The 24,789-nt window shown below is 37.9% G+C and overlaps 2 protein-coding genes across 4 annotated transcripts; one reads left to right on the forward strand and one right to left on the reverse strand.

The window, feature by feature from the left end:
- The first annotated feature begins 1,016 nt into the window (after window positions 1-1,016).
- On the forward strand, window positions 1,017-15,185 carry cyth4b (cytohesin 4b). 3 transcript variants are annotated; one of them, XM_041983956.1, is made up of 13 exons: window positions 1,017-1,129; window positions 3,505-3,587; window positions 3,745-3,809; window positions 5,364-5,430; window positions 6,236-6,354; window positions 6,652-6,732; window positions 7,507-7,619; window positions 7,894-8,042; window positions 9,945-10,056; window positions 10,399-10,475; window positions 10,704-10,775; window positions 11,419-11,573; window positions 14,187-15,185. In XM_041983956.1, exons 1-13 carry the CDS (start codon window positions 1,111-1,113, stop codon window positions 14,266-14,268), a joined length of 1,194 nt encoding a protein of 397 aa, XP_041839890.1. In that variant the 5' UTR covers window positions 1,017-1,110; the 3' UTR covers window positions 14,269-15,185. The 3 variants fall into 3 exon arrangements, with proteins under 3 accessions (XP_041839890.1, XP_041839891.1, XP_041839892.1); XM_041983957.1 differs by having other exon boundaries at window positions 3,748-3,809; XM_041983958.1 differs by lacking the exons at window positions 1,017-1,129; window positions 3,505-3,587; window positions 3,745-3,809; window positions 5,364-5,430; window positions 6,236-6,354 and adding an exon at window positions 6,375-6,449.
- A 1,121-nt stretch (window positions 15,186-16,306) lies between these two features.
- fam83fb (family with sequence similarity 83 member Fb) lies at window positions 16,307-24,523 on the reverse strand. The gene is made up of 5 exons (XM_041983955.1): window positions 23,957-24,523; window positions 20,103-20,270; window positions 19,028-19,149; window positions 17,357-18,093; window positions 16,307-17,100 (listed from the first exon to the last, which is right to left on the reverse strand). Exons 1-5 carry the CDS (start codon window positions 24,440-24,442, stop codon window positions 17,054-17,056), a joined length of 1,560 nt encoding a protein of 519 aa, XP_041839889.1. The 5' UTR covers window positions 24,443-24,523; the 3' UTR covers window positions 16,307-17,053.
- Window positions 24,524-24,789: the final 266 nt, after the last annotated feature.

Raw genomic sequence — 24,789 nt, forward strand, 5'->3', positions numbered from 1 at the left:
ATCTGCACATGTGTGTAGTTTATTCAAATGTTATTAATATTAAATTTATTCTTATCTGTAGAACGCTTAATATAGAAATGCATGACAAATTAAAAACAATCCAGGGCCATATGTAAGAACATCTTTATAGGTAATCACACACGGACAACGCCTGTGATGTTCTAATGTGACCACAAGATGTCCCCTCAGCCTCATATTTGCCATTAATTGGCAGGTTGAAACTTCTGATCTTAAACAGTGGAAGTGCTGTATGTTTATCTTGAATAACTGTTTGAAATTTGTTCTAATTTTAATCCATTATTAATTGCTATAGGTGAAAAAAAATCTTCATTTCTTTTTAAATAATTAGTAATTTGTCAGATAAACCACAGACTGTTCAGTGTTTGGTACTAATGAAAATGAATTTATATGCAGCTTAAACCTTTATGTTGATGTTTCCATAATGTTTTAAATGTGCTTTAATCTCCTAGTTAGTATAATGTTAGTATAATAGTAGTATAGTTAGTAATACCCCAATAACTACATAGTTACAGTGACAGGATGCTGCATTTAAAACCACGCTGTTAAAATGCCTCCAACCAGCGTTGAGGCAGAACTCAGAAGAAAATGTCACTGAGCAGCCTTATTTCTACATGTCCCCCAAAAGGTTTAAAAGTTGAAGACTATTTTGTCATTGTGGTTTTCTGTCCATTAATAATGTAACAGTATTATTTGTAACCAAAGCAGCGTAGGAATAAGGAAGAAAGTTAGAACACCCGTGTGTTTTTTCTTTCTCTTTTCTCAGTGTCTTTTTCTCTTTATTTCTTTCTGTTTTGCAGCAATAAAAAGAAACAAGTTGTCATTATGCACCTAAACACAAAATGCAGGGTTAGTAGATTCTTTTTGATTGCAACACTTAATCAAGTAAACTATTTAAATATATTTTGTTTTGAAGAACAATCTACCTCCGGTGTGGTGCTCATGTGAGGTTGTGATGGATGAGGAAGAGGTGGAGTTAAGAGACAAAACCTCATTCAGCTGTTCCTGTGCTGGATGCTGAAGCAGCTTGGCCGTGTTTTACTGTTTCAGGGCAGCCAATATCTTTTCTTCTCAATCTTTTTTGGATTTTAAATGACTGGTTGCCAAATGGGTAAGACCTGGAATCTTTTTCTTCTTGCTCTTTTTTTTAAAAAAAACTTGTCATTCTTACAATTTAATTTCAAATGTTAATAGAGACTTTTTAAGTTTTAACACTGCATTTTGGCTATAAAGTGCAGGGAAATTAAAAAAGGCGAGTAGAGGAATTTGTTAACATCTTTAGGGCCAGCAGTATTTTACTGATCCTTAGATTTGTCTGTTTACTCCTGCTGTACTGGTGATCTTTAGTGGTCTTTGAGGTATGTGATATTAGACCTCCACTTTGTGGTAATCCAGGTAAAAATTTTTGACCAGACCAGAATGTGCTGCTTTGACTTGGTGTCCCAACTCTCCCAAACTGTCCAGTTTTTCATTCTATCCATATTTAAATTTCTATTATATTATTTTGCATTTGTGGGTGAATTTTATTCTCACATATGTGAGCTACATGTGTACTGTGATTACAGTTAGTGTTTAAATATTTAGGTTATGGATGCACAGTTCTTGGTTTACCACTTATCATTAATCAGCAACCTGTGGTGACAGACGGAGAGTGCATACGTTTCTCAGCCGAAATAGAGAAGAGGCATTTTTACTCACTCACAGGACTGTGCATCACTTAAAAAACAGAAGTCATCTTTGGTCAGAAGTCTCAACAATTCACCTTTAAATTTACAACAGTTGTTTTCTGCTCATAGCTGTCTTTTTTATTCCTTTCACATCAAAGCCTTCATGTAACTTTTTGAATGGTGTGTGTCATGACTTATGCCTGTCAACTCTGTTGTGCAAGATGAGAAAAGAAAGGGTGGAGAAGTGGAAGTCTTGTGGTCAGATCATTAACAGCAAAAGACATACGTATCTGAAAGGAAGTTGTCAGTAACCATTTCATTAACTTTAAAAGCTGCTTGTCATGATCATATCTCTTCTGATGAAAAATACATTTACATGAGTTCTGTTTTGTTTTTTTTTTTGTTTTTTTATTCTTATTGGAACCACTTCTCACACAAAATTAGTCATATTACCTAAAAAAGTAGATGATAATGAAAGATTACTGCTTAGAGAAGACACTGACCAAATCCAAGAACACCAACCAAAACCGCATGATGTTTCGAAGGTTGACTGCAAATGCAGACAGAATTTCAGTGTACTGGTGAGAAGAGCCTGGATGACCAACTTGCACATTGTATAGATTTGCACAAATAAAATTACGGAAAACTTGAAAGCTGATCTTAACTTCATAATACCAAGACCATAATAATTCCTCATGAATTCATGATTGAACCATAAATTGGATAGAAGTAGATCTTTAAACCAGCAAGATTTTGCTCTCCCTTCTTCTATCCTCACAACCCCAATGTCCTGAGAACGTTGGGCAAAGTAAAAAGGATCTTTAGAATTTTAAGATGTTGACATCTCATGTGAAAAAAACATATTCAATAAGAAATTGGAGTAATAAGAGACTAAAAAGAAAGTAGAAAATCTGCCATGTGGTCAATTTTTTTTATTGCTCCCTTTCAAAGTGAGTCATAATTTTATGTGTGGGGGCAGGAGTAGATATTTGAGGGTAAGAGCATTGCACAGCCCATGGCTTTCCAAAACTCATACAATCTGTCAGGATGTATTCCTTCAATGAAGTCATAAGGATTTCTAGTGTTTGTTAGGTTTGGAAATATGTGAACTGTCAAGATCCATCATAAATGTTCCAGAAGGGGAAGCAGATGATTCATTCTTTAACTGGTTGAACAATAGGACTTGGGTGTTTGGGCTCAGAGCTCATCTTTTCCTGTCTCCTGTTATATTATATATATTATTACAGATATTGAGAAAGATGGTGGAAATCCACCCCTCAGATCCTACAACTAGATCCTAGTATGATGATGGGGTTAAAAGCGCTGGAAGCAGGAAAGCACTAGTAGCATTCCGGTGTCATACCATTCCAATATAAATTTATTTTAGAACAACTATAACTTATTTTTTAAACAAATTGTCATTACTATGATACTTTACATCAATAATAAGACTAATCCTCATTACTATTATTTAATGTTGAACGGACTGGGATTAATCATATCTAGAACGTGATGTGAGTGTATGGTGTATGGAGGTGTGGAGATTCCATATATGATACAGAATGCGGGCGTCTGTCTTTGCACGTGTATTGATTTATTTGGATGTCTGTGTGTTTTTCAAGAAATGTATAAATATTTTGAGGTGACAGCCATGATTCAGAAGAAAACCACAACACTTGCCATGGATATGTAACAGAAAGTTCTTCATGGTGCAGCTGTTTTTACTTAAAACCACAGATTATGTAGACTTTCATTCGAATCATCATATTGTAGTTGGAACTTGATCTTTTTGACATTTTTTATTTCAATCTTCTTACAGTTTCCTCAGATTTTACAGCAGATGAGAGGATGGAGATTGAGAGCATCAAAATGTATAAGAAAGACCTTCTGGATGACATCCAGGTAATTATTCCATTCATATACAGTCAACTAGCACAAGAAATCACAGTTTCATTACAAATTACAAATTAGGATATAGATCCTATCAATAAATTAATTAGTCATTGAATGTGATTTTAATCTACATTAAACAATTATTACACATTCCTCTTGTTTCCAGAAGTTGAAGATGGAGATAGACAACGTCATGGCAGAAATACTCAGCTTTGAGACTGCAGAAGAAAAGTGAGTATTGGTCTGGGAAAAACCCTTCACCTAATTAAAAAAAACCACAGTGTCTCTTACAAACACCTACTGAATGCTCCTGCTCAAATTTGAAATGTCATGAATGTTTCACTTTCAAAGTGGTTTTCCAATAATTCTTTCTTTTATCTGGTTTGTGTTTGCAGCATTTTACTGCAAAATGAACACACCTACCTATCACCTTTGTTTTTTTATTTTCACATGTGCTTGTATATATTATTAATCTTACAACTCTAACGAAATAAATAACTTTACCAAAATGTTGGGACCCTGTGTAAAAATATACACTACCGTTCAAAAGTTTGGGGTCACTTTGCCATGGGATTCAATAGGGAAGTGACCCCAAACTTTTGAACGGTAGTGTAGATACAACCAGACTGCATTGAACTGAAAAAGTCATGTGTTTTATTCACAAATTATTCACAAAGACATTTTGCAAGCAGGGAGGTCCAGCGCTTGGCTTTTTCAACCAGAAAGCCATGCTGTTGGATGCAGAATACAGCTTAGCTTTGGCTTTTTAAAATATACCTTCCTTAAAAAAGAAATAATCTGGACAGGACCATGTGTTGCTCTAAAAACTGTAGCACCTTCCAGCATTAATGATGCCTTTCCAGATGTGCATGTTGATGGCTCTTTAGACTCTGATGTATCCCCATATTATCAGAGATCCAAGCTTTTGAACTGAGTGCTAATTAGCCAGAAAGTTTCCATCGTCTTTAATATGGCTATGTCTCTGATGTCTAAAAATTCATCCACCACAGATGACAGTTTTACACTTTGGCTCAGTCTATTCTGAGTGAGCTTTGACCCAAAGAAGACAGCAGTGTTTTCATATCATGATCTCAGATGGCCACCTACATTGGAGAATATGGTGAAATGTCACAATGATAAATGCAGTGAGATTTTTCTGAAGAATAGTGGCAATAGTGAAGCAGTTTCTTTGTTTGAGGCATGCTAAACTAGTCAGTAGGCAAGTATTATGCAAATCTCATTTGTGGTGGTCTAACAGGAGAGGAAGGAAAAGCTAAAAATAAGGGCAAGAAACTGTCTTCTTTGGGGAATTTTAACTCCCTTTGGTGTAGACCTTGTAACTGCCAAACTTTTACAAGCAATGAAGTTCATTATGGAAAGTGAACAACCCAAACAAAATAATAATAATAATAAAAGATAAACATTTGTCTTCTTATAAATGATTGTTTTAGACTCCTTTACATTAAGCTAGGCTACCTCTTCACCATTGTTTTCAGTCATACCGCTAAGCTAACTGCTGGCAGTAGTCCTACACTGAGCAGAGAGATGCAATATGAGAAACGTTATTTAAGTTTTGACAATCTATCTTCTTCTTTTTTTTTTTTTGTCATTGGGTCAAGGTTAGTGGTTTAAAGGATCTACTTGATTAAATTTGCCTTCTGCGTGCATTACTCAACTCTAATTTCAAAATTTGTTCACTAGAGCAGTATTGACAAAAATATTCTTCCGCTGTGTTCAATAGAATTTTCCATTATTGACTTTTCCCTCTTCAATGATAATTTGCAGCAAGACCATAGAGAAAAGCAAACAATTCTCAAACGGCAAGAAGAAATTTAACATGGACCCCAAAAAGGTGAGCTAAGAAGTTTCAGTGTGTGTGTGCTTGTGCGTGTGTTGATGTTGAGGTGCACTAAGACAAAATGATCACATTTACGGCAAGGAAAGAAAGTTCTTCTAGACCTTTTGTGTTTCTCTGAGTCCTTTTTTAAATGAACACCTTTAGAGAGCAGCTTGTGTTTGTCACTTGTGTCACTTCCTCTCAATGTGGTGCTATGAGTCTGTGAACTAACACTGACACAGGCCATCTGCAAAGTTTCTGTGGTTTAGCTGGCAGGTCAACTTTAACACGGAGAAGATGATATCTGCATCAACAAAAACAAAGAGAAGCATTGCTATGGTGTGGGTGTTTTTTTTCTTTTTAGATGAGTGCAACAGTTGAGTTTGTTTAAATGTATGACTTTCTAATCGTATTTAAACCAATGTAAAGGTGACAGCAGAGACATAAGGACATTAGATCATGTGAAAAAGGATGAGGAAGAAGCTGCAGAATTGGAATTTGCTTGTAAACAGGCTGATCTATTTTTCAGTAGAGGCTTTGCTCTCAATAGCCTGTGATGGATCAGAGAGAGGAAGAGAAAATCAGTTTTAAGGAATTGGGTTTACAGAAGCTGTGAGCTCTGTTTTACCAACTGGAAATGATATCATTGTGAAACTGAACACATGTAGCTTAAAGGCCAGCATTCCAGTTGCTGCATAAAGCTCAACCAGTGTGTCATTGACCAAAAATTCTCCTTACTAATGCACTTGTGCCAGCTAGCATTAGTTGAATGTGCAGTAATGCAGAATACACTTCCTGTAAACACTCCGCTTGCATGCAGGGTATCAATTACTTGGTGGAGAACCAGTTGCTGGATGGAAGTGCCCAGTCCATTGCTGGTTTTCTCTACAATGAGGAAGGGCTCAACAAGACGGCTATTGGAGAATTCCTCGGAGAAAGGTGAGAAGAGAAGGGGTGGGGGGGGTGGGTTAACGAAGTGAGGAAGATTTGAAAAGAAAAAACAGAAAAGGATTATAACAACAAGGATGAAAAGGGTAAGAAAAGGAACAGCAAGAAACTGATGACTGAAGATGAACCAAATAGAGGTTTAAAAAAATCAGTATCATGTGGGCAAAGAATACGAGATTTATGGGTGAATGAAACAGAAAATTTGGCAAATGTGACAGGATAAAAGGTTAAAAAGTTGTATATATTCGCCTTGCTTCATTCTCATCCTTTTCTTCCTCTGTCACACAGAGAGGAGCTCCATCTGCAGACCTTGAAGGCCTTTGTGGAACGCCATGGGTTCTCTGATCTCAACCTGGTCCAGGCTCTCAGGTCAGCCCCCTTTATCTTCACTACCTCACTGACAGGATTCATATGTCTCATCAGCTAAATCAGGAGGGGTATTTACAAATGTGCATGTAGTACATATACTATATATGTTGTGACTACCACAATGCTCATTGATAGAAACGTATCTGTTATGGTGCAACTAACAACCTGCTGACTGCTAAACAAACAAGTGTGAGCTTACCACCAGATAATGACTCCCACAAGTGTTTTACAAATTTTACAAAGCAAATGGCAATGTTTCAACTTATGGTTGCATAAAACAGATTGTCAAAATGTCTATTTATGCCATTTCTAAGTGTTAGAAAGCAAAACATTGATACATCTGTCTTTTATACTGAGCTTTTTGTAACTGTTAACTGTGGCTTTGACTGGTCTGTATGCCTGTGGTACTGTCAAATTTCATTATGGTTATTTCCAATTGAGAAAAAAAAGAAAGTCTATGACATAAAATGTGGGTTAGGGTTCAGGCAGGAAGAGTCTGGTGAAAGTTCCCCCCACACAGATCTGTGGTCAAGCAGTCACTTTTATGTCACCCAGCTCAAAACTGCCACAGACTCCAAATAGTGAAAGAACTGCATATTAGTATTTAAGAAAAGAGTATTTTTGTAATGATTTTCTTCTAAACAGTAACAATAGCTGTCAGGAGCTTTAGAAATATGTGGTATATTTATAGTTTACACCCTGTCCATAGATTAAAAAAACATTGAAACATAGCATACAGAGGTTCCTAATGTTGCTGTGGTGTGTATGTGACAGACAGTTTCTGTGGAGTTTCCGTCTGCCTGGTGAAGCTCAGAAGATCGACCGAATGATGGAGACCTTCGCCACACGCTACTGCGACTGCAACCCCAACGTCTTTCAGTCCACTGGTTAGCTTTACTAAGAGTTTCTAGCCCCTGTATGGGCTACTGCTGTGTGTGCAGTGTGAATGTGTGTGAGCAACAGTGGATATTTTTAATGACCTTTTCTGATTTTCATTGCTCCTTGACTTTATAAAATCATGTGCTTTTTCATAACAAAACTCCAAGAATAAATGTGGTAAATATTTTTGTTGGTCACCCTTTAATTTCCTTTTTTTTTTTTTTTCTTCTTCTTCTTTTTTGGGGGGGGGGGGTTGGACATGCACTTCCCTCATGACTCCAGACACATGCTACATCCTGTCCTTTGCCATTATCATGCTGAACACCAGCCTCCACAACCCTAACGTGAAAGACAAAACCACTCTGGACCGTTTCATCTCCATGAACAGAGGCATCAACAATGGAGAGGACCTACCTAATGATCTGCTCTCGGTGAGAACATCTAGCTTATAGCAGGGTCCAAATTAGATACCAAAAAGCAATAATTCAACATGATATTATAGCTGACCTTTTAGCTCCTCAATATACACTGCTCAAAAAAAATAAAGGGAACACTAAAATAACACATCTTAGATCTAAATGAATGAAATATTCTTATTAAACACTTTGCTCTTTACATAGTTAAATATGCTGACAACAAAATCACACAAAAATTATCAATGGAAATCAAATTTATTAACCCATGGAGGTCTGGATTTGGAGTCACACTCAAATTAAAGTAGAAAAACACATTACAGGCTGATCCAACTTTGATTTAATGTCCTTAAAACAAGTCAAAATGAGGCTCAGTAGTGTGTGTTGCCTCCATGTGCCTGTATGACCTTCCTACAACACCTGGGCATGCTCCTGATGAGGTAGCGGATGGTCTCTTGAGGGATCTCCTCCCAGATCCCAGGTGTTGGTGGATGGAGCGAGACATGATGTCCCAAATGTGCTCAATTGGATTCAGGTCTGGGGAACGGGCGGGCCAGTCCATAGCATGAATGCCTTCGTCTTGCAGGAACTGCTGACACACTCCAGCCACATGAGGTCTAGCATTGTCTTGCATTAGGAGGAACCCAGGGCCAACCGCACCAGCATATGGTCTCACAAGGGGTCTGAGGATTTCATCTCGGTACCTAAAGGCAGTCAGGCTACCTCTGGCGAGCACATGGAGGGTTGTGCGGCCCCCCAAAGAAATGCCACAGCACACCATTAGTGACCCACTGCCAAACCGGTCATGGAGGATGTTGCATGCAACAGAACGTTCTCCACGGCGTCTCCAGATTCTGTCACATCTGTCACATGTGCTCAGTGTAAACCTGCTTTCATCTGTGAAGAGCACAGGACGCCAGTGGTGAAGTTGCCAATCTTGGTGTTCTTTAGCAAATGCCAAACGTCCTGCACTGTGTTGGGCTGTAAGCACACCCCCCCCCCCCTGTGGATGTCGAGCCCTCATACCACCCTCATGGAGTCTGTTTCTGATCATCTGAACAGACACATGCACACTTGTGGCCCGCTGGAGGTAATTTAGCAGGGGGCTCTGGCAGTGTTCCTCCTTGCACAAAGGCGGAGGTAGTGGTCCTGCTGCTGGGTTGTTGCCCTCCTACGGCCTCCTCCACGTCTCCCGATGTACTGGCCTGTCTCCTGGTAGCGTCTCCATGCTCTGGACACTACGCTGACAAACACAGCAAACCTTCTTGCCACAGCTCGCATTGATGTGCCATCCTGGATGAGCTGCACTACCTGAGCCACTTGTGTGGGTTGTAGACTCCGTATCGTGCTACCACTAGAGTGAAAGCACTGCCAGCATTCAAAAGTGACCAAAACATCAGCCAGAAAGCATAGGAACTGAGAAGTGGTTTGTGGTCACCACCTGCAAAACCACTCCTTTTCTGGGGGTGTGTTGCTAATTGGCTATAATTTCCACCTGCTGTCTATTCAATTTGCACAACAGCATGTAAAACTGATTGTCAGTCAGTGTTGCTTCCTAAGTGGACAGTTTGATTTCACAGAAGTGTGATTGACTTGGAGCTACATTGTGTTGTTTAAGTGTTCCCTTTATTTTTTTGAGCAGTGTACATTGATTTAAACTTTTTTTCTTCACTCAAAGCTCACATTCATCCCCAGTCTTTCAGTGAGAGGGCAAGAGTCTTTGTGTGGCCCATGTTTGTACTGGTTTAATTATCTTAAGCCTGAAAAGGCTCACAGGAAGACCATGCTTGGTTTTTGCCCTCCATCACAATGCACTTAAAATTATTTTACTTTTCAGTAACAATGAAAGTACTTTTTACAAACTCTGCGGCAGTTTCAGTTTTATGTTATGATCCAACTGTTTTACTCTTTTCTTCTTAGAATCTCTATGACAGCATACGTAACGAGCCTTTTAAGATCCCAGAGGACGATGGAAATGATCTGACACACACCTTTTTCAACCCTGACAGAGAAGGCTGGCTCCTTAAACTTGGTACAATGCCATTTCAAAATCTTACAAAAAATATCTAAAAATATAATTTTTTTTTTAAGAAGAAAGAGATGTTATGTCTACTTTCTGTTTCTTTACTTTATTAAATATGTCTCGTGAGGTAAAACGTAAGAAAGTACAGAGGAAGTACAAAGAATATAACTCAACATTGGAGTGGACTCTTGTTCTTACATGCAATTGAAACATCAGTATATTGCGTAAAAGCAGACTCCTTGCAGTCTTGTTTTGGTTAACTTGCTGGTAAATTTAGGATATTTCGCTATTTTAAAAGGGAATTGACAGCACAGCAAAAATCTGTATTTGTCCTGCTTATCTGTATTTCAGGAGGTCGGGTTAAGACATGGAAGAGAAGGTGGTTCATCCTGACTGACAACTGCCTCTATTACTTCGAGTTCACCACTGTAAGGCTTCCACATAGCTCATCCAATACATATACATTATATCACTATAATCTGTATGGAAAAATTTAAATCATGCTTATTTAGTCCTCGCATTATTTTTTTTCCCCAGGGCATATATCAATTCTCCTGAATATAAGCAAAACATGCCATTTCTTTTTCCTCTCAGCTCTATCATTTTAGCTGATATGGCACCTGACACAGTTCATCATTTTTTAAATCTATTTGCAGGATAAAGAGCCCCGAGGTATCATCCCTCTGGAAAATCTTTGTGTGAGAGAAGTGCCATATGCACGCAAACCGGTGAGATCCTGTTTGTTCAACAACTGCTCTTCCAAAAGTTACCAGGATTAAACTAAATGCAGCACCTTAACATGACAATAGAAAAGAATAAATCATTATGTTAGTTTGACCAAAACTACACTATTAAAACGCATGTAAACATGTTAGTCTGACTAAAACTCAACAGAAATGAATCTCTCAAAACTGGACTAACACACTGCAGTTTAGGATAAAAGTTATTTTTACACCATTTTCTAAAAACAGTAAAGAATATGTGTATAATAATACATCCAAATTCCCAGTAAGGTTGCTCTTATTCCATATTTTTGTTTATTTTGTCAGATGGCTTTACAAATAAAAGCAGCATCTGCAGCATGATTTTATTTAAAAAATCCCTATTCAGATAAGATGACATTGATGCAGCAAATTCAGCTATACTTGGATGTATGATGATTTCCCACACTGAAACCAAGACCGCAGCATTTTTAATGTTTTCCCACATTTTCACTGTGTTGTGATTCCCCACCCATGTATGTGTAATGTCACAAGGATTGTGGTCCAATTTAATAGACAAGTTATGACTGAAGTGCATAACTCAATTGACGTTTTGTGTTAATATCTGCAAACATTCGCAAACTCACATTAAATTTCTGGTGTCATCTAGTACTGCCTGGAGCTGTACAACCCCAACAGTCGAGGGCAGAAGATCAAAGCATGTAAAACAGAGACAGACGGCAGGGTGGTGGAGGGGAAACACCAGTCCTACACCATCTGTGCTTCCAGCGCTGAAGAGAGAGACTCCTGGATTGAGGCCATCAGGTCAGACCACATACACTTTAGGACACAAATGTATGCTGTGTTTAAAAATAGGATTTGTTTCTTCTGTTTTTTTTCTATAGATGAAAAAATAACATAATGAAAATGTACATTTGATTTGAAAATGTTTTATCTAAAATTAACCATTAAGCCCACCAAAATTCTAATCTTAATTATAAATCTTACACCTTTTCAGAAATGCATTTCCATCCTGTAGACTAACATAAAACAAACATTCTAGCTTTCAGCCCAGTTTCAATGCAAAACCTGTAAATAATCCTATATATCTAGATATATCTATTTCTCTCTCTGTCTCAATAGATAGACTCTCTCTCTCGCTCTCTCTCTCTCTCTCTCTCTCTCTCTCTCTCTCTCTCTCTCTATATATATATATATATATATATATATATATACACTATTATATACTGTACTATATATATACTATTCAGGAATCATTAAATCTGTTTTAAAGTTAGTAAAGAAATCATTTAGTATTTAGTTGTTAAGATAAAACAGATTTGCTTGGTTTTCCATCACCTTCATTTGTTTTGAAAAAGGAAGTGAGTTTACATGCTGACCTACTGGCTCTGCTTCAAATTTGTGAAAGTAAACCATACTTTGAAAGGTGACACCTGCAGCTTCAGCTATGACTGCTTCCAGAAACAGCCCTAAAGCCAGAATTCAGCTTGTTTAAAGAGGAAACAGAATTCACTAATTGTAAATAAATACATAAATAAATAAATAATAAAAAAAAGTATGTGTTCCTGCCAATATATTTATGTTTTATAATTAACTTTGATTACAGGAGCACATACAGATATATGATAATAAAACCTGGGAAAATACACAAATTTTCATTTAAAACGTCGCATTTTTATCAAAAATATTAAAGCCAAATTGGTCAGTTCCTTAACAAGCGTGGTTGAACCTCTAAAGGTTAGCCACAACAATGCTGATATTTCATTTTTAAGCTTTATCCATCAACATCAATGACATACTAATATCATTGTGCATCCTATAGTTTACACACAAATGGCCTCATTTATCAAACGAACGTACGATGGAAATCTGTGCGCATGACCATTTCCAAGCAAGGTTTGGCATTTATTCATTTGGACATGAGTGTAGGATGCAATCTTAAATCTTATGACAGGTCTGAGATTGTGTACGCAAGTTTGTGTTAAACTGGCGTTGCAGCACAGCAAATAATTATTAAACAAACCTCAAACCGTCATCTAAGCAGCCACATATTCAGTAGGCTACTCAGAATTAACCCAATTGCAAAATAAAAAAAAAAAAAACATACTTAAATTGATTCCCAAAAGGAATAAAAAGGCTTAATGACATGCTTGGTGTGCACGCCGACACACTTAAAATGATTTGGGAAAATAACAAATGTGATAAAACAGCCTAATGACAGAATAGCTCCGCACATGTGCCATGGTGGACGGCTGCTTCGGGTTGTTGAAAGGCAGGAGGGTGTGTCTCGGACCAGCGGTGGGATGTTGCTTTACTCTCCAGAGAAAGTCTGTGATATAATTCTGTCCTGTGCAATATTGTGCCAGAGCACAATTGCTCTGGCTGATGGGACCTATTGATGCCAGAGGAGCATCAGCCAGCACAGCCTCCACCGGGGTCTATACAGAGGAGACAGGAGCCGATCAGTTTAAGTAGTCCTTTAAAGTCTCATACTTTATTTCATCAGTGGGCTAATGTTTCCCATGCTGCACTAAAATATGCAGGACAATAGTCCACCAATGTTCTCGTTTGGAAGCTATCAAAAGTGGTTTCAACACAATAATGCTTAACTCATGTAAGTAAACAGAGACAATGTTTAGCGATGTTTAGTCTGAAAATGTTTTATTCACTGTTTTTTTAAGGTTTTCATTGATCTCTAGCGTTTTGTTTATATTTCCAAAGACGCAAAGTAAAGAATTGTGACTTAGTTACCAGGCATGGCCCCAAATTAAAAACGAATAAAACATTAATCCATGGTCATAGCTACATATTGTGAATTTTATTCATACCTCAGCCAGAGCCGGCTCAACAACGGCGAGCTCCTCTTCCATGTAGCGTTTTTGTGCATGCGTGTGACTTCGGTTTGTAGGCTGCCAAACAGCACCTCTTTATTCTTTTCCACCTCACCAGTGAGGGGTATAATACGAATAATTAAGCGCATAACATGTAAATGACGACGCATTTATCAAAGTCAGATCATCCATACCAGGGGTGCCCAAAGTTGGTCCTCGTGGGCTGCTGTCCTGAAGATTTTCCAATGTTTCCTGCTTCAACACACCTGACTCAAATGAAATAGACCCAACAGCCTATTAAGTTTTGCACAATGACTCAGCAATTTGGGTCAGGTGATTCTGGAGCAGGGACACATCAAAACATGCAGGATTGTGGCCCTTGAGGACCAGAGGGCACCCCTGATTCATACGCTGAGATCAGTCAGATACGAATGTTTCATAAATCACACGTGGATCCAATCACGATCATTCCTCCAAACAGATCTGCAATTATTTCCATGCTCGTTTGATAAATGAAGGCCATGTATAGATACTTATTCAAATACTGTTTCATCTGCCTAATGACAACCATCTTTACTTTAAACAGAGCGAGTATCACCAAGGATCCATTTTATGACTTGGTCTCTGTCCGGAAGAAGAAGGTGATCAACCAAAGTCCTCAGGACTGAGCAGTGCAACGCCCCACCATATGGACGTCTACATCACCGCAGCACTGTGTGATTCTGTTAGCAGTCTGTCTCCTTTTAAAAAGTGTCTGAAAATTTGACATAATGAAGATAAATGGGAATCAACAGAAACACACTTTTGGTGGTCGCTCTTGCAAAAGGACGGACAATGTCTCGTTTCATGTCTAAATTTATAGACTGAAAAAGTGTTTAAAATAATGAAACTCGTTCAGTATTAACGTGACAAACTACAGAGATTCTGTGAGAGCAATGGTAAACTTTGACAGCAGATTTAGTGGATTAAAGTGTACAGAATGGTTGTTTATTTATTGTCTTTACTTATGTCATCTACAATGAAGTTGCTTCTTGCTGTCGTTGCTTGTTTGACTTCGTTTCTGGGCACCGAAAGACAAATTCAGAATGCGATGTCTCAGCAGTTCCACAAATGCTATTTAAAAGAAAAGACAAGACACACAGCCTACTTCAGCTTTCTAACAGTTCTCATGGCCCTGCAGACAGAAGCAGAGTAGCAGTGTTACTTATATCCTGTTAAGTTTGTTTTTAATAAAAGCTTTTTAGATAAAGTCTCTACATTGACTTTCCCACTGAGTGCTTTAATTTTTACAGAAATCACTTTCAGGATTTAAATATGTTGGCTCCTTTTCAGATTATATTTTGTCCTAATACACAATATCCTGTGTTTTTTAAATGTTACTTAATTTTATAGCACTGTGCAATAAATGTTACACATGTTATCTGCTTTTTATTAACTGCTTATGTACAGTTTATAGGAATATTTAAATCATTTAGCCATTTTGTGTTGTATGTCATTGTTAATATTGTATACAATATCTTACACACTGTCAATGTAGAATAATTACTGTATTTGTTATGTTATTAAATTATTTTATACAAAATCATTCAGACATGTGTGGACATAAAAATCTTGTTTAGGGTGAGTTGTCAGCTGTGTTTTCAGTCGAATGCACTCTGAATTTATCCGGCCACACCTTACTTCCTCTTATTTACCATTTCTGTGTGTGTTTATATACAGCAGGAGCTTCTTGGGTGAAGTACTGAAACCACCTGCATGATTTAAGATGTTTTTTTGTTTTTTATTTCCACATCCTGACATCCTGCTGATTTATATATCCAATCCTTGACTTTACATCCAGATTTACATTTTTTGTAATTACCTAAACTCAACCAGATCTGCTCATGTATTGTGAACAAAACGTCACCAAGTACAGGATTTTATTGGGTGTGTTGTTGAATTAAATACACCTGCATTAAGTTTGCAAAGTTAAAAAAGCTTTCAGAGCATTTCCTTTAAATACAAACATTAGCAGTGAAGGATAAAAACTTATGTGTCAGTGTTACAGGAAGTTATATATTTTTATGGCTGCTGCATGTTAGTAAAATTAGTCTGTATAATACTGTAAGAACACCTCCTCTTGCAGCAGTTCTGACTTCCTGTTTCAGTATTGCACCACAAACTACCCCCTACACCCAACCTCCCCCAATTTAGTGCTCAGTTCCCATCAGACCCATGGTTCCTTCCTCAGCTATGTGTTGTTAGCTAACATTCAGCAGCATGTAGTGGTGAGTTTGTGCAGCGCAGCCATCAGTTTCCCATCTTAAATGTCGAAGCAGTGATGGATGTCACCTCTAGGAGGAGCTGCGATCTCTGTTTTAAATACAGTATGTTTATTACATTAAATTGACTAAATGAATTATTTAACAACATTTATTGGAAGATTAATTACAACAAACATAAATATTAACCCTTGAGCAGTGCAATGCTGCACCTCATTTTTTTCCTTTTACTTAATGAAACATAATGTTAATACTCAAAAGATTCCTTTTGTTATTCAGAGGGAGAAGCAAAACTACAAATCTAACAGTATTTATTAAGAACTGCATTTACCGTTGAAGATGTATTATAATTTGATGAATGAGGGAAATCACTTTAAGACTTTAAGACAAATCAAAGTCAAATTCATTTGTATGAATATTCTCACTGATAAATAAAAACACAACATTAAATTTGATCAATTATGTCCCAAGCAAGATTATACATTTGCTTTTTCTGCATAACCTAACAAATGCAGGCCGGTTCCTGAGGAGAAATAAAACATACAGTTTGCGCTAATTTACTTACACAATTTCTTTGGTAATATGGATGACATACAATGCAGCAGGTTTACTCAACACATTCTTTCAGCTTGTAATCCATGTCAGTAACCCCTTGACTCCTGTTTGTGAAATATGCGACAAACGCCTTCTGCCCTTTTTTGTTTTCATATATATATCTATTTGCCTTTACTCATTCTTATTTATGTATTTATTTTACATGAAATATTATTTATCTAATGAATTTAATTTGTATTTCTTTATTTAATTACAGTCTTTTTGTTTTGTCCTTTATTTACTTTGTTTTTAAACTGTAAATAAATTCAGGCGCTGAGGGGTTAATTCCAAATGTTTTTAGGGAAAGATGGGTGGGAAAAAAAATGTACTCAGCTGAACAAAGCCAACTTTAAATTGTGCCAAAAGAACCTTAAGTCCCAACAAAGGTCAAAGCAAAACAAAATATATGGAATGAGTACTTTACTGAGGCTGCATTTATCTCATAATACTTGATTTCACATTTGTCACTTAAAAAAATAATAAAATAAAACAATAAAAAACTGCATGTCAGTAACTGACCAGCTGTACATTTGTTTCAGTTTGTGAATCATTTTTAAAACATGACAGTAGTGTGTGGTTAGAAGTAAGGTGGATCGGCTCAGGACACGGCACATGCTGGTTTTTCTCGATGTCGACTCTTAATACCTGCAAATAAAAAACAAATACAGAACAACACAACATTATAAGAATAAACTAATCAGGTGAATCTCATTCAAGCAACATATAGGTGTATTACTGTAAACACTCACTTCAAGACTTTACTGTTAGCAAATAATTTCAATCACTTGATGAATCTATTCAGGCCTAAACTACATTTTCATGTTACAAGAACTAATGGATTTAGTAGTTTATGCATCCTAGATTAAAATGGGCTTATAGTGTATGCACATTTGTGACTTACTCGCATTATCATGTGCGGCGTTGACAGTTTGTTGAGATCCTGCTCTTCGGCCCAGTTTATGATGCCCCTGACTCCGTTTGGATGGAGTTACTACAACCACTTCACAACTGTCCTCAGTTTTATCACTGTGTATAGTTTCTACGGGTGGAGGACTTGGACTGTTTCTCACAGAAAGTTTACTGGATGACTTTTTCCTTAAGAGTTTTGGCTTCCATGAAGACCTTCCCTTTTTGTCCAGTGTGACTCCATTTGACCTCTTCGTGTTTTCGCTTGGGGCTTCTGATGGCAGTGGACTCAACTGGTCCATCCTCTCACTGCTGGTCAGTCGAGGTCTTGCCTGGTCTCTCTCTTCAGAAACCTCAGCCAAAGCTGGACCCCTCTTAGTTCCAGACTCTTGCAGAGATCCTGGTGGATAAGGTATATTCCCATATGCCAGTAAGTATTTGGGGTTGTAGTATTTGTGTGCAGGCACCTGGATGTCAGCATTCCGCGAATCTCCTAAAGTGACCTGGAAGCGGGATGTGGTTGCTGGTAATGGCGGCCGTTTGGGTTCCACTTTAGAACGAACTGTGGCTGTCATGTTACCAGAAGGTGGAGTAATATTAAACTCCTTGAATAGGTTCAGTTTCTCAGAGACAGCATACAACTCACGGAAATCTCTGTCAAAGAAGTCAACCACCTGTCCTGTCATCACCGTGATCATGTTGCGGTCCATGCGAGATGTACACCAGGAGAAACTGGGACAGAGACAATGTTATAAACATTATATTCTGTACAGCTTTGTCCATTACATTTACATCAAACAAAACAAACAGAAAAAAAGAACATTACTGTAAAAAGCAGGTTACAGCCTCTCATCTGAAATACAAAGCTGGTGCAAAAATGCTTTAACAAGCTGACATCCAGAGATATGTAACTAATATAGCTTAAACGTTTTTACTAATATAGCACACTTTAACCTTGTCTAAGTTCTGCAAAGCACTTGGCAATGTGTCTTTCTTTCACCTTTCTTTCACAAAGAGTCTCACAGCATGACATGCACTTGATATGTGAAGCATCTTTTCACTACAATTAAACACAAATGAGCACGTTGCGAGTAGAATGTGGGGTCCAGTGTTTTGCCTGAGGCGACTTTGACACAAGGAGAGACAGATGATGATCTTTCAAAAGCCATGGCTATTTTCACAGAAATGTATGCGAAAACACAGCTACTTTTCCTCACGTGCTTGAATGAAAGTTGTTGATGAAGAAATGAGGTTTACCATGACTGGATGACTGATAAGCATTATCTCAACTGGTTTATAGCTTTATTCACTCCAGCAAGCTGGTAATGTTTCACATTCATACCTGATGTTCACATTAGATAAACTGTCAGACACATTCATTTTCCCCTAGTTCTTTCTAGAGATGTCAAATAGGTCATTAAATAAATTAATGGCTAAACATACCCAGGTCTATTACAAGTGAAATGGTGTCTACCGCCACTTAACTTTTGCATTTATAAAACTAAACTGTCAAGATTGTTCCAAGTCACTTCAAGTCACAGAAGCATTGCAGCTAGGTGTGATCAGCTGTGAGATTTCATTTTTAGGCCATATCTCTCAGCCTTAAAAAAAACATACAAAATTTTACATGCCATGACAAACATACACATAAATATTTAGCTCTTACCTGTAGGAGCCAAACACGACTTTGTCACCATCTACCAGCATGTATTTATTACAGAGTGAACCAGGAAATCTCCCAAAAGACAAACCAAAGCCAACTCCTTGAAGTGTTCTGGTTCTTATGTTCTGCAAAAACAAATGATCACAGTCAGCAGGTATTGATACAGTCATTGCCTACAGGTCAGTGGTTCTCAAGCATTTTATGTTGCGCACTACCTCAGAAGATACCAGGCTCTCCTACTACAATCTCTGTGATTGAAATTAAAATACAGTAGAAGAGACCTTCACTTGTCTATCACGCACACGTCAGACAGGGGTAGGTCAGTTTCACACGTTTTTAAGTGGTGGTAGCTAACATTGTATTAAAGGGTTTATCACTACAACTGACATTTAAACTTTGACACACAACTCAAGGGTAAAACCCTTAGTAAAGTCCTAATAACTAAAGACCAACCAATACATCGTCCAGTCAATATATCAAGTCAATATTTGTGTTTTTTACTTGTATCAGCATTGACCGGTACATGGGTGTGTTCGTGGATATCTTTTTTCTGGGACTTCTCTCTGCCACTTATCTTTTTTTATATTTATAGACCAAAATAACTGGGATATATATAGTTTGAATTTGATAATATGAAAATATCTATCCATAATTTACAGATTACCTATATTGAGTAATATCGGAAAACCCTTCATCATTCCACTAAAGGGAGTGCAAGCCCCCTGCTTGTACAGCTGGTCTGGACTCCTGGTTAAGTGGGCAACATGGAGATGGAAATGAGAAAATGTCAAAAACTTGAGTGAATTCTGCCACAGCTAACTTAAAATTCATCTTTAGCATTTTTTAACTTCCTTTCAAGCCTCAACTAGCAAGTTTAACTTTGCTATTTTTCTTTTCTTTTCTTCTTCTTCTTTCTTTGAAACACGTACCAATTATTTCCCACTACGACTGAATCTTCAGACAAATACCTCTTTATGATGTCACTAGTATTTTGACCTCATTCGTGTTTTCTGTCAGCCTCACTATATTGAGGCAAGGCTGTTTCTTGTTTGCTCTTCGTGTAAAAGTGCAGTCTTACCCGCAGGTGCTGTGAGCCAATCTGAAGCCTGGAGCACATGTCAAGGAAGTGTGGTACACCTTGGCCATCCAACAAAATATAAACGGGCACAGAACGACGACATGCTGCCTCCATCAGGTCCTGCAGGATCTGAATGTCTGTGAGCAAGTCCATCACTATTGCTATCACCTGCATAGACAAAGATATGTATTCGAAGCATTTTCGGTGGTACACTTATAGACATACTCAAGTAAATGTGTTTGTGCAGTGATAGCATAAGTCAGTTGAAATATTGCAACTATAAAAATGATGAGTGACAGTGTCCTCATTTTCTCATCATGTTCTAAACAAATAAAAATGCAGCAATATAGATTCAAACAAGCATGTACACATTAATGTTCATTACATTAATGAATTGGTAATGTTCATTAACGTAACATTAAAGAACTTGTTTCCACGTGAGCAATGAGGAGAGGTGCAGTTCAACATGAATAACCTGAGTGTCAGCTTTAGCTCAGTGCTCTGGTTCACATGAAACATCCCAACAATGTTTGAAGGGAAAAATGAAACTTAGCGAAGTGTTTCAGAACAGAATGCCTCATTGACAGCGAAGACAGAAACCATGAGGTTAAGCTGACCTTTTAAAGTGAAAGACTTTGCCACCACTAATCTTGACAGTACAGTAAAGACTCACAAAAATGCTTCAGCAGGTAATTTACAAGAGTGGAGAGTGACAGATCAAACAGGTTAAACAACAAAAGATTCCAGGATGTAATAGTTTTCTTTGTCTTGAGAGAAATTTTTATAAAGCTTTTGCTTCCTCCTCTGTCAGATTACGCAGCCTGGCAAAGCTTTACAGTTTTTCTTTCACCATAAAAAGAGCTTATGGGTATCTATGTAGTCAGGACAGTTGGAAATTAAATTAAATTAAATTAAATTAAATTGAATTAAATATATGTATTTTGTTTATCCTCTGATTTGAAATATTGAGTAATGAATCCATAGTTAAGTCTTCTTTCAGACGGTGATGGCTTCTGGTAGAAATATCCTTTTTATCTTTCTTTCTTGCAAGCATACTTGAAGAAACCCGGCTAAACGCAAGCGTACTTGACTGAACATAACATAGCCTGCGCTGCATTGACAAGGTCCAGGTGCGGTGGAGGTGAGACTGAAGAGACAAGAGGCAGCCGGGTGCAGGAGCAAGTTTTAATAATGAATGAACAAAAAAAAAAAAAAAAAAACACTCAAGGAACACACGATGGGGGAACATGACAAGGATCTGACAAAGGAAAATTGAAACCAAGGGGTATAAATACACTGAGAGACTAATAAGGAACAGGTGAAGTAAATGAGAAAATCAAACCAGGTGAGCTCGTGAACAGGAAGCAAAAACAGAACACAATACACAAGGGGAATGAGCCTTCAAAATAAAACAGGAAACCAGAGAAGACAATGAACCCAAAGGACAGCAAAACCAAACCTAGACAAACATAGAACATATAGCAGTAAATTACATGCTGCAGGTTTAGCCCAGTGAAAGTCTGTGTTCACTAAATATTAATTATTTATTTTGTTTGTTTTTATTTTTGGGGTGACACCTGGGGACCAGTCAGATTTTACTGACTGTCAGACCCCCCCTCTAACCCCATTTTGGCCAAAGTCATTTTCAGATAAGCAAAAATTTGGAATAATTAAAATACTGACTTTAAGAGTCATTATGGGCTGCCCATTACACGGTCCTTTTAAACATGTAGAGACATGTTCTGCACAAGCTTAAGGGGGAGGTTTGGGAAATGTGTATTGTTTGAGTGTTCAACTGTTTCTTTTAGAGCAAAGCCATGGAAAAAATGTCTCTTTAAATTTGTAACAAATGCTCCTCTGTTAGGCAAAAATGCCTGCTGTTTCAGCTCAGGAAAATGCTGAGCAGGCCTCAGAGGGCAACAACAAAGACACAAGCTAAGACTTATGGAGAGTTAACAGAGATCGTCAGGCTAAACAGAAAGTCATAATAACAGCACAAAGCGGAACAAGAAGGTGTTTGAAATGGGTATTTAAAGGTTGACATGTAGGCTCATATGTGTGTTTATCTGTTATTAGTTTAAAAATAGCTCCTTGATTTTCATAAGTCACAACAAACCAGGTGGTTTAGTCACAGTCACTTCATGCCCCGTATATGTATGCGTCTTATTTATATGACAACTTGGAGAGAAAAAGAATTTTTTAAAGACATTCGTCATATGGAGATATGTATGTGAAGGCCTAAACTAATAGTTCTTATCCAGAAACATAATTATCAGAAGACCGACTTAACTACTGAATAAAACACTACATTGATAATGGCATTTCTATCCATGGTAATGGCTTGATGGCTGAATATGTAGGCAATGAAGTGGTAAAGTTAATGTGCTTACTGTAGATATATATATATATATATATATAAATAAAATAGTTTACACAGCAACCATAATGAGTCATGACCTTGTTTTACCAGTTTCAGTATTATCAGTAAAATTATTTTTAATTGGGAAAACAGGAAGAAGAAAGTGTAAGAATATGAGCAAGCAAATCATAAATGTGAGCACTGAAGCTCATTTTGAAGTGAATGGAAAAAAAAAACTCAAATAAAAGGAAGAGAGCGAATGGAGGTGGAGGACAGGGGACAAAAGAAAGTGGATTTCCAAAGAAAACAATAGGGAAATGTGCAACAAGCCACTTAAGTGAGTGGTTCACACATCTCCCTGCTCTCCTTCTTGACCCATTTTAAAAGAGGGAAACAGAGGTTGGCTGAGCCAAGAAATACATGTCACTGCACTGCTGCGAGCAGTTGGAATAGATGACTCAGCTTAGCTCCGGGAGTTTATGAGCAAACATCATTTCAAGTCCTCAGTTACTAGCTAAAAAGTATTGCTCACTCAGGCAAGTAAGCAACTTACAATACTGCTGTGATACTTGAAACTGGTACATGGACACAAGACCTTGTGTTTGGGGCTGATATATTTAGGTTAAGTCCCTCACATTCCAATAAGAGGAACATGGTATGTGACAATTGCTTGATAAAAAGCAGTGTGCTTTCAATTTTGTTTCAACAATTTAAGAAAGAAATGAGAAGGAAAGCTGACTGCATCTTGCACTGAAACTAAAAATATACTTTAAAATAAACTGGAAAAAAAAAATCCAGCAGAACAAGTTCTAAAATCTAAAGTCCTTATAGCAAGTTCCTGGTTTAAAAAAAAAAAAAATCTATTTGTATGTATTCTTTTAAGAAGAAGGACCTCTGAGATGTTAAGTGGAGCCTTTTATTTATGTATTTGTTTATTGTTATAACTCATTAACTTTAGTAGGGTGTGTGCTTACCGACATATGCCTGAACACTAAAACTTAGTTGTATAAAATGTGTCATCAATGCAACTGGGCCAAAGGCAATTCCATGATTACAAGAAATTGTTTAAGGCAGTTTAACTTCCTGTTGAGGCTGACTTGCTAAACTGAGCTGTGTCATTTCTTATTTCAAACCCTCGCACAGACTTATTCACTTTCTAATACCATTATATAAATTGTATTTATTTTCATTATAACAGACATTCTTACTGTATAATGGTGTTTACATATATCTTGACTTCACCAGCACACCTGGTTCCACTTTACCAGGTTGGGTACCCTGCAGGCTGAACTGTGTAAGCCTGATATTTACATGAGTTGGCATAATATTCATATAAGCTAATACTGTTTATAAATTCAACACTAGCATAATAACTTCAGACACGTTTAGTTATAGAACCAGGTAATTACATATATCAACTGAATATAATAATGAATAGGTTATAAATTCGCATTGAAGCGGTTTACAGCCCCCTCCGCTGACCCGCTCCCCTCACCTTGTTGGCCTCCTGAATGAGCCGCCTTACAACCTCCTTGATATGAGGTCCGTTGTCTTTGGGTGGGTGGGTGTGCACGGTCACCCGGGTCACCCCTTTAAACAGAGCCCCGCTGGGCCAGCCGATATCCAGCGGTGGCACCTCTGTGTCCGACATTTGGGGCCAGTAGGTGGAATGGACCCCCGAGTCCGTGTCCATTCCGCCGGCTCCATGCTCTAGCTTGGGGGGAGACGTCTTGCTACCGCTGCCTTCACTATCCTCGTCATACCGTTTGAAAGTGTTCAACAGGTTTTTGAGTTCTCTTGCAGACAAAAAGTCTTTCATGTTATCCTGCTTGAGCTGCGTTTTAAAGGCTCCGTCGCCATTCTTCAGAAGTTGTTCCACGGCCGCGCGCTGCTCCTCGCTGTAGTAAAACTCCGGTTTGGACTCCGGGACATTGACTCCGATGTGCCCGTCTTCCATGCACATGAGCTGGGATTCAGCCATGGTTGTAGAGGACCTTATGCCTCGGAAAGCTTGGAACCTCTACAGCCTGCCTGGCACAGTGTAGTCCAATGTGTCATTACCTGCGTGGCCACACAGGTGAAATAAAGCTGGGAAAGTTTTTCTTTTTTTCTTCTTCTTGTAACCTGACTGGGTGGGACTGAAGGTAGGGCTCTGTTTAGAAATCATGATGCCCTCCAGAGGAGGCAGAGGATTATTGCTGTCACATCACTGTTGTGAGATTCTCTGGGCTGTGCTTTCTGGGCTATAGCATTAAACAGACCAACCCGGGCAATAAACTGAGCAGTCATACTTAATGTAGGTCAGAAATACAAGGCCACGACATATGC

Source organism: Melanotaenia boesemani, chromosome 4 (assembly GCF_017639745.1).
Source record: "Melanotaenia boesemani isolate fMelBoe1 chromosome 4, fMelBoe1.pri, whole genome shotgun sequence".
NCBI lineage: Eukaryota > Metazoa > Chordata > Actinopteri > Atheriniformes > Melanotaeniidae > Melanotaenia > Melanotaenia boesemani.